This window comes from Aplysia californica, unplaced genomic scaffold (genome assembly GCF_000002075.1).
Source record: "Aplysia californica isolate F4 #8 unplaced genomic scaffold, AplCal3.0 scaffold00047, whole genome shotgun sequence".
Lineage (NCBI taxonomy): Eukaryota > Metazoa > Mollusca > Gastropoda > Aplysiida > Aplysiidae > Aplysia > Aplysia californica.
This window is the reverse complement of record NW_004797317.1, coordinates 1,303,118-1,313,055: the sequence shown is the minus strand read 5'-3', so window position 1 is coordinate 1,313,055 and position 9,938 is coordinate 1,303,118. Positions and strand designations below refer to the sequence as shown.

General features: G+C 38.3%; 1 protein-coding gene across 7 annotated transcripts in view; it reads left to right on the top strand.

The window, feature by feature from the left end:
• LOC101862331 overlaps window positions 1-9,607 on the top strand; it is a 22,696-nt gene extending 13,089 nt beyond the window's left edge. For all 7 annotated transcript variants that reach the window (XM_035968252.1, XM_005092502.3, XM_035968250.1 and 4 more), the window contains exons 11-18: window positions 319-465; window positions 1,163-1,243; window positions 2,348-2,485; window positions 3,893-3,976; window positions 4,852-4,975; window positions 6,095-6,262; window positions 7,034-7,077; window positions 7,704-9,607. In XM_035968252.1, coding sequence (XP_035824145.1) covers window positions 319-465; window positions 1,163-1,243; window positions 2,348-2,485; window positions 3,893-3,976; window positions 4,852-4,975; window positions 6,095-6,262; window positions 7,034-7,077; window positions 7,704-7,787 — 870 coding nt within the window. In that variant the 3' untranslated portion in view covers window positions 7,788-9,607. The remainder of the gene's footprint in view (window positions 1-318; window positions 466-1,162; window positions 1,244-2,347; window positions 2,486-3,892; window positions 3,977-4,851; window positions 4,976-6,094; window positions 6,263-7,033; window positions 7,078-7,703) is intronic.
• Window positions 9,608-9,938: the final 331 nt, after the last annotated feature.

The window sequence follows — 9,938 nt, the reverse complement described above, 5'->3', positions numbered from 1 at the left end:
TCTTTTACTCCAAGTGCTTGATGATCATTACCTAACACTTTGTGGTAAAAAAAAAATAGAACTTGGTTCGAATCAAGTCTCTTGTCTATTTTAATGAAGCAGATGTGATATTGAAATATTTTAACATTATCTTGAAAAATTTTGTTGTGTTACTTTGATAGGTTTATCTTTTTTTGTGGGACGGAATATATCCCTTGTAAGGGGGACTTGAGACTATTCTTATCTCTTGGCCAGCTTGGGGTGATACTGTATCAAGTATCATAAAGTCAGATCCCTTATGTCAAAGCCTGACTTATTTCACCACTCATTTTTTCCCAGGCTGCCAAACGGAGAGCAATACAGAAGAGCTTTGACTTGGATCAAGAGAAACTGAACCAAAGCAGAGAGCTGGAGATGGTGAGGGGTCAATTGGATGATTTGACGAGACTGAAACGGAAAAATGAAACAGAACTTAGCTCTCTTAAGGTAAGCAGTGTCATTTGTCTTATTTTGCAGATGGAAATTCTGCTTAATTTGGAGATAAGAAGTGAAGAACTCTTGTTTTGTAAATTGATTCTGATAGGATGTGACATCTACTGTTTTACACAGTTGTCTTAGATAATATGGAGGTTCACTATGGCTTTCAGTTCACATTCAAGGTTGATTTGGTGCTAAATTATCAATTGAAAAATTGTTGTTATCTTTAGGCAGACAAATATGTCATGAACAATTTGAACTAGGTCCTGAACACGCGCAATTAGTAGAAAAGGAATTAGAACGGGACTCTTAAGCTATGGAGGCCACTAAACTTTGGCTGCCATTTTCTCGCTAATTTTACCTCTGAAACAGGTGTCCCTGACCTCCTTCCATCGCGGATATCTCGACTTCTATATCGTGGATATCTCGACTTCTATTCAAGATAGATGGGTATTTCATTCATCAAAAGCAAGATGATACCAATAACTCCATTTGCCCAAAATTTAATGAGCGCCTGATTTCAGCGCATCATAATAAATGCTACTTCTTTCCTGTCTATCATAAGTTTTCATATAAGTATTGCATGGGTGATAGGTAGCTTGAGGTTGGGCTGCTCTTTTCTATAATAGTCTATATATATCGTATTGAGAGTTAGTCTGGGCATCATGACTTATGTTTTGATGGTTGTGTCCATGTCTGTCATCAGTCACAAGGCAACAGGGAAGCCAAAGCAGGAACCAGTGGCTCAGCTGACAAAGCTGCAGATGTAGAACTGCTGAAGCAGCAGGTAGGTGCAGTTACGTGTAGCTGGTTTATGGGTGCCTTTAGTAGATAGTACTTTTTTCTGATCCACCCTTCAAGGTTAAAAAAAATAATTTTTTTTTTTAGTTGTTCCACTTTTGTAGTAGTTGTAATGACCATTGTTCTGTTCCCGATATGTCATGCTTCTCTTGAACCACGACTTAACCCTCTCTCACTCAACTATCTATACCGTTGGAGTTGTTTACAATTACATTGTTGTTATCCTGAAGTGCTGAATGGATCACTCGCTTCCTCTAGTGCTGGTCTGATGAAAGTCTCTGTCTATTTTATTTTGTAAACAGATCATAAGAGAATATTGTGAGTTGCTGATGTTTCGGGTGGAATTTCCTCTTTGTTTTGTGTGTAATTGCATTAATATTTTATTTGACACAGTGGTGTGGATGTTGGTGTTGCCAATGGCAATGCCACTTCCGAACTGTGTAATTCTTGTAAAACTTGTTGTGTGATTAGTAGTGAGAAGAGAAACAAACAAGATGTAAGCAGAGTTTTTCTTCTTTTCACCAGTATATGTTATTTAGGAAAATGTGAACGTTTTGCCTTCAATTTGCTAACTTTACTCACTTTTTGGTCTTGTGTGTATCCTTGAATCTAGACTTTTCCTTTATGAACATAAGTACCAACACTCAAATGTGACCTAATCTTACCAAATAGCTAACAAGTTTCACATCCAAGCTATATGTTGGAGTACAAAATAGAATACCGGGTTTAATCTGTTTAATTTCTTTAAAAAGTACAGTTATGGCAGAAAAATGTCTTTGACACTTGCTTTGGAAGATGATGGGGCACTTCTGAGGCATTGTCCAAACTTTTACCCCCATTTTTACGGCACAGGGGTTTTATTAATTTTCGAATCTGAATTCTCTTCTTTCTACCTTTTTTTTGTTTCAAACAGTATGCTCTTCGTTGTTACTACCTGTTATTTTACAAACTATGTAAATTAAGAAAATAGAAACGATATGATTTTGATAAAAAGGGCTTTGTTAGATGTTCAGTTTCTTGGATTGTAAGGGCTGTAAATGCCACCTGAACCATTTGTGCCTAGGCTTGAATGCTGTGTTGTCTATTTCAGCTTGCTGTTTTTCATGAAGACTTTCAAAAGGAACGGGAAGATCGCTCTAAGGCTGAAAGCAAAGTGGAAAAAATGAGGAAAGAGAGAGATTCAGCAAGGATGGAACAGGCAGCGAAAATGAAGAAAATGCAGGTCATGGTATGTTTACATTTTTCCATCCATGTTGATTTTTATCTTTTACAGTGGAAACCCGATATAACAGGGATTGTGGGAGTAGAGAAAAGGTCCTGTTATATCCGATCCCTGTTAAATCAGAAATGCAAGGAAAGTGAGCATTTGTGGACTAATCTAGCTGTACTTATTCATGGGTAGTTTCCCTAGCAACAAGTACCCACGAACATGGGTTTTAGCTCCGACTTTCTCCTTGTGTCCTTAAACAACATCAGAAGAGCTTGGTCCACAGCCTCTTCATTGGGTAGTCTCATCTTCTTTCAATCCAGAGCAAACTTTTCATTGGAGTATGCTGTCACTATCTTTTCTCTATCCTTTTTAATGGAGGGAATCGACCCTTGTGGAATGTCGAACTGACGAGAGATCTCTGCCAGTGGAGCTAGCTTTTTGTCAACAGTCTGGATTATTTCGTATTTTTTGCCAATTGAAAGGCATTTTCTCTTGCTCTTGACATCGTTGGTGACCATAATGAAAGAAGTAGGCTTGGATATAGGCCGACCAGTTGTCCTCTCACTCTCTCTCTCCCTCTCTTACTTTTTACACATTGTTAATAAGCCTTTGTCCCTGCTATAACCGGTTCGGCTCGATGAGGCCCTGTTATTGCCGATAACTTTTAATAGAGACAAAGAGTAGGAAAAAAACGGGGATTTTAAACATCCCTGTTATTACCGGATCCCTGTTATTACCGGGCCTGTTATATTATATATGGTTTCCACTGTAGTTTGTTACTTATCAGGTTTTTGTATTCTTAAAAGTAATTATACTTCTCTTGTATGTGTGTGTGTGTTTGTGCGTGTGTGTGTGTGTGTATGTGAGAATGTGTATGTGCACATATGCGTGCATGCGTGTGTGGTTGCGTTCACTATAGCGTTAAATCTTCACAACATTTGCGACAAAGATTGCCGGGGTTCAAGGCACAACCCCAGAAAGGTCAGAGGTCATTAATTGGACACACAGGACAAAGAAGAGGGATCTGGATTTGGTATTAAATTTCAGCACTCGAAGCACAGCCACAATGTGAACAAGGAAGGAGAATGTGTTTCAACCCATGTGATTATTCAGGAAGAAAAATTCTGGGTGTGCATACGCATGTGTGTGTGTGTATGTGTGTGTGTGTTTGCGTGTGTGCGCATGCACGTGTGTGTGTGTGTGTGTGTGTGTGTGTGTGTGTGTGTGTGTGTGTGTAAGTGTGAGAATGTGTGTATGCTTGTGTGTTTGAGATTGTGAGAGTGTGTTCTTATGATTGTTTTTTCATTAAACAGTACTGCATGCTTGCTATGTGTGTTTTACTTCCTCGTGATAAATGAAGATTAATCTATAAATTTTGTAATAAATTGTATTGGTTAACCTAAAGAAATATATATTTTCTGACAGCTGAATGCAAAGGATGCTGAACTGAAAAACAAAAGTAAACAAGTGGCTGATATGCAGCATCAAATCAATGCCTTGAAGAAAGAGGTAAGACTTACATACAGCTGTATGTTCACCCATTTTTTGACTCAGTTCAGGGGTCCCCAAATGCTGCATATGAACTTTCGTTTTACTGGGCGGGCAACAAAACTTTAAAAAATAATTACATCTTATTTACACTTTTTATTCAATTGAAAGGGAATGATAAGTAGTACATGTACTTGCAAAGTAAAACGTGTCTTTGTAGCGCTCTTGACTGATTTTCTATCTATCAGAAAACCTTATGGTTGAATATTTTGGTAGTAAGTCAGATGGCATAAATTTGATTTGAATGGATCAGTGTACCGAAACTTACATCCTGCCTTGTGAAGATACTGAAACTCATCTTTTACTTTGAGATATTGACATCTTTTCTTTCTTCATAGACCTGGTTATATTATTATTACCTGTGACAGAAATTATTTACCTCCCGTCAATAAAGTGTAGGTAGTTTAGGAGGCGGGCCGCCATTATCCTGATGGTCAGGGCTAACCTTGGCTTTGAGGAATACATTTCAGCAGAAAAATATATATATTTGATAACATTTTCCTAATGTCGGTTTTGTGAGTATAACTTATAATGTTAAGACAAAGATTATGACCATTTCTTCTTATGGGCCAGTTTTGTTACTTTCTTTTTCCTCCTTGTTCAAGTTGTTACTCATTTTTGTGGGTGGTTGGTGGGTGCTCTAGTGTCGTTTGCTCCTTCTTCCCTTTCAAACATCTATCAGCCTTATCTCTCCTCCTTCTTTTTTTGTGTTTGTTACTCTCTTGCAACGCATCTAATCTTCGGCATTTGTATGGTCGTATTGTGTTTCAAGTGCCATAAAACTTTTAGCAATACTAAACGGACATCTTTTTATCAGTAATTTGTTTTGTTGTCAGCTCCACAAGGAGCGTCAGAAGAATGACCACAGGATGACCAAACAGCCGGCCTCAGTTCGGCGACCTCAACATATGCTCTACCCTAGTGGAGGACCCAGGACAGCAGGCATGCAGTCGAGTTCAAGTGAGTTGTCGTAAACAATGTATATAACGATCTCAGTGTGCTGGTACTTTTTTTTGTTTGGTAAAACAACCCGTAAGTTAACCCCTTGTAGGGTGCTCTCGTGGCCTAGAGGTTAAGGTGTTGGCCTCTCATTCAAAGGTCCCGGGTTCGATTCCGGGTAGCGACCAAAAAAATTTTCTTCTCTAAAATTGTCTCCTTTCACATCCTTTCCTGATCTCTAACAATGTTCTGTTGTCTGCTTTCATTTCCACTTTCTGCCCCCACCCCCTCACCTCCTTTGCCCCCACCTCTGGGCTCCTGACTCTTTCTGCAGCCTTTCTACTGCTACTCCTTGGCTCCTCCTAACTGCTGTCTTTCTGCCACACCCCTGATCTTCAGGTAGGAAAGATCTACACCTAGCCTTCTCGGACAAGGGCGAAAAATCTCGGAGGGCCCGTGTGCAGGTTGCGCACGTTAAAGATCCCTTGGTGGTCTAAAATCGATAACAGTAGGCTTTGGCCGCCACCCGGGCAAAATTCAAAATTTCCTACCAACGAAAAAGTATTAGGTGTGTCCCGCGCGCTCATATGACCTTATGCAGTTGCGAGCGCCGTAAAACCCTATACTAAACAAACCACAAACAATAACCCCTTGTATATTCTCTGTGAAAATGTAATTGGCATTTATATGTTATTTATCTCTGGACTTTTACTTTTTAGTAGATTGAGTGTTGTAATTGTGGGGAAATGAAATGCTGCTCTTGGTATAATTTAGAATATTTCTTGTAATAAATTGTTGTTATTGGCGAGTGAATATTTGCTTTGGTTTTTAAGGTCTTTTGTGTGTTAGATGGATTGTTTGTGAGATCGATTATTCATCACATTACCAAAGCTTCTAGTGGGTTTCCCATCATGGATCTGCGTACATTTATTTTTTTTTCATTGTCGAGTGTTTGCTATTGATATTGGCCGTGTATTAGCCAGTAGAGAAAGGGATTTGAACAATAGAAACAACATATATATATATATATATATATATATAAAAAAGTCGAAGGAGCAGCCTGCTCTTGAGTGCTCACAACCCACATTTAATTGCTGTGATGTGTTGAAAGAAGTCATTGGTCTACATTTGTTTTCACAGAAGATGAAAGTATTCGACAATACCCATACCTTGCGGTGGCGAATCAGCAGCCACTGATGCCGGTCTCGCCCGAACACTTGCCGAACGCCTGGCAGTGCCGAGAGTGCACGTTTATCAATTTTCCGGAAAGGACTATCTGTGATATTTGTGGGTGGCAGAATGATATGGGTATGTGTGTATGACATTTACAGTGTCAGTGTACTTTTCCTTCTTTGTTGACTCTAGCTATGTTCAATTTGGGTCGACTGATTTTTTCACTTACTGTGCTCCGATTCTTAGATATTTCTTGTCATCTAAAAATGCAGAGTGTAATTGATTTAATTTCCTGAAGTCTTTCTCATGGATGAATGATTATTTTCCAGTTTGTACATTGGCCATTTCTTTCACGAAATCTGGGTTTTCAGGTAAAGTTTATTTTTTTGGTTTATATTTCAGTTTAGTAAGATTCATTACATTTGTAATACTTACAAATTTCCATGCAAAGTTCTTGTTTTTTTAAAGTTTAGCTTCATTCATTATATAATCTATGTTTCCTCCTACTATGACACGAAGAACTTAATAACCCCCCCCCCAGCAACAAAGGGCTTAGTTGGAATGGCAGGTGAAGGAAGAAATAAAGCCCCATCACCAGGAAGAGTTCAGGACGTCCCCTTATGCAGTCTGACCACACACGCACCAAATTTCTCAAACATTTTTTTATTCGCTAAAAAGCACAAAGAAATGTCTCTTACACAAGGTGGCATCATTTAGAGTTATGCTAAAGCTTTGGAAAAAATCACACCGTAAGAAGAGCATAGAATATATATAAAAAGCTCTTTTTTTTCATCTGTCTTTTGAAATTAACCTGTTGGCACTTGTATGGTTAGACTACGGCAGAGATGAGATGCAATAACGGATGGCAGCAGAATAATTTGTTTATTTCTGTGTTTACTTCCTCAGGTGAACTAATGAATGGTGGTTTGGACAGTGTGACAGGAACTCCTGTAAGTGGTTTAAAAAAAAATTATACATACAGTTTAGCACTCGTTAGAGAAATCAGCGGGTGCAGAAATCTTTTCGCTATGCATGGATTTCACTGTGAACCTGTTTTAAATATGAAGAATATCATGTGCATAAGAAAAAAATTATCAATTTGAAAATATTTTCTTTGTGGGTATTTTCTATGTACGTGCTAGAGCTGACTGACATTTTTATAGGTCTTTGCTTTCATGCTTGGTTATGTCAGTGTTTATTAAAGCTTTTTGAAGCTTAGTTAACTGTCAGCTATCACTTATTCTTGTATGAGTGCTTGTGAAATGTAGGCACTGCCCGTGGCATTCTGAAAAACCATCCCTCTTCATGGTTAAGGTGAATTAAGTGATACACAAGCTGAAAGTTAGCCTTGAAAGAAGTAAGGAAAGCTGTTTCTGCTAGTGTGAAAGATATTCCCTCTGACACCTTATCTAGGAATTTGCTTTCATGACTCACATTTCATGATGTAAATGCCTTCAGACCTGGATATTTTAAAGTTTGCTTTTGAGATGTAGTGAAATGGCAATGTCCGGTTTACATTTTGTACATTCTTTCATTAAAAAAATTTTTGATTTTGTTTATTTATTTTTACACACAGGAGCTGAAATCTCGTGGAGAGTTTGCGTTTGAGCCACTCACAGATGAACCGGACGTGGTGACAGATACAGAGAGCACTGACTAGCCAGAAACGTGTTGGACAGCAGCAAGCTCCCAGTGACTTGCTCAGGACTAATCAGACCATTACTGCGAGTAGTGGATATCGCACATGATGTGACACCAAACAGAAGTTCCATACCAGAAATGACTAACCAAATGACTAACTTGTTCATTATGACCAATGAATAAAGAGTGTATGACAAATCATGATGAAACACTGGCATTTCATGAGATGGTGGCTGAAGAAACATAAGGAGGTGAAAAGCGTCTAGTGCTTTGCAAGAACTTCTCAACTCACAAGCCACAAATAAGTTTGAGAGGATGTGCCAATGACCTCTTACTACAACATGCAAAATGAATGCCAGTTTGAGATGAAGACAGTTCAATAATAAGATACTCATGTCTTGATGAAGAGTAATGTGACTTTACAATCACTGAAGACCTTCTGATGGTGTGTGGAGAATATATTGTCGCTGTCACAGGGACAATGAGCAACCTCCGTCATCTGGTAAACTAAGTGGAACTGGAGTCCCTTCAAGTACGCCTACTTGTTTTTCATCCGGCAGTGACATGTCACAGTACCTTGCTGAACAGTGGCAAGACAGCACAAGTTGCCTATCATGTGTTGAGGGAATCGAACATAAGAGTATTGAAGACTTCAAAGACCATTACGCTCACAGATCGCAAATTACTGAGAACAAGGCAGTTGTACGTCTCTGATGATTGACTGAGGATTCAGTTTCTCACTTGGTGATTGCAAGTTGGTGAAGACTTAATGAAAACTAAAGATACAATTTTCAACCAGGGATGACTTTCAGAAGAGCAGGGATGGACCTGATGAAATATAGACCAGCTGTTATGGTTAAAGCAGATCCTGCCTCATACTGTTGTTTTTGTAGTAGTAGTAATAGTATTGTTTTTGTAGTAGTAGTAATAGTATTTGTTGTTGTTGTTGCTGTTGTTTTCGTAGTTGTTGTTGGTGATGGTGGTGGTGGTGGTGATGGTGAACCGTAGTAAGTGGAGAACAAAATGAATACTGTATTGCTTCAGGGACAAAGACCCTTCCCCACATATATATATTAACATGTGGAAGACTGCCATTGGAAATGCCATAAATGAAAAGTACAAGTGGAAAATGGCTTTAGTCACAATTTCCGTTTTTTAAAATTTGCCTGTTTCGATTTTCTCCATTTATACCATTTTTATTAAAAAAAACCCTGCTGTTGTCACATGCTAATGACTTATATCTAAAACTGTTGCACATGGAGGGTGCAGCAGTAGTCCAAATAAGCATGTGAAAGAAAGACAGTAGCTTTCAACATTTTTCCTGTAACTAATGCTGTTTTTTTTCCCTTGAGATCTTCAAATGTATGTGAATATTAAAATTGAATTCTTGTGGGGTTTGTTCGCTTTCACTGCATGATGGGAGCATATAAAAAATGGCATATTTCCTTATTTTTGAGTCTACTGTCTTATGCAACAGTAGTGCCTCTTTTTCAATGCTTCCTACCAATCTGAAAGTTAGCTAGGCTCCCTTTGGATTATGATGTAGTCACTGCTTGTCCCAGCATTGTGACAGTGGAAGACACACCGAGTCTGTGTCTTATAAATGAAGACGAACTTTTAGACCCATAAATGCTTCAATAATTTTTGTATTTCTTTCTGATTTGACCAAAACTGGCATTCCAGGATGCTGGAATTCCTATTTGTTTCATGGCAACTGCATTTTTAAGAATATGAGTTGCTAGTCAGAAATGTTTCGTATTTTTGTTGAGCTTGACAGGGGTGACTCTTAAAAGAAATAGTTTTTGCCTTCAGTGAGCTCTAAATTCTATTCTTTGAAACTGAAATGGAGGGTTGTATATGTTTTCTTTTATGTGCTTGTGTACTTATTCTACACGGTAGTGAAAGTCCATGTCAACAACAAAACAAAAACAAGCTGCTGAAAGATACTCATTGTCCTTCGGGAAATTGATTTTGGGACTCTGCGCAGGCGTGGAAAGAAAAAAATCTGTGGATTCTCAATATCCTCATTGAAATTGTTCTTCAAAAATATTTTTCTCATTCAAAATACCCCATGTATCAGTATCATTGGTACATGTATTCTAGTTAGTCCTAGCTTACTTGCTGTCTCCATTATTATTGAATGCTATTTAAGTTATAATTATACTGTAGT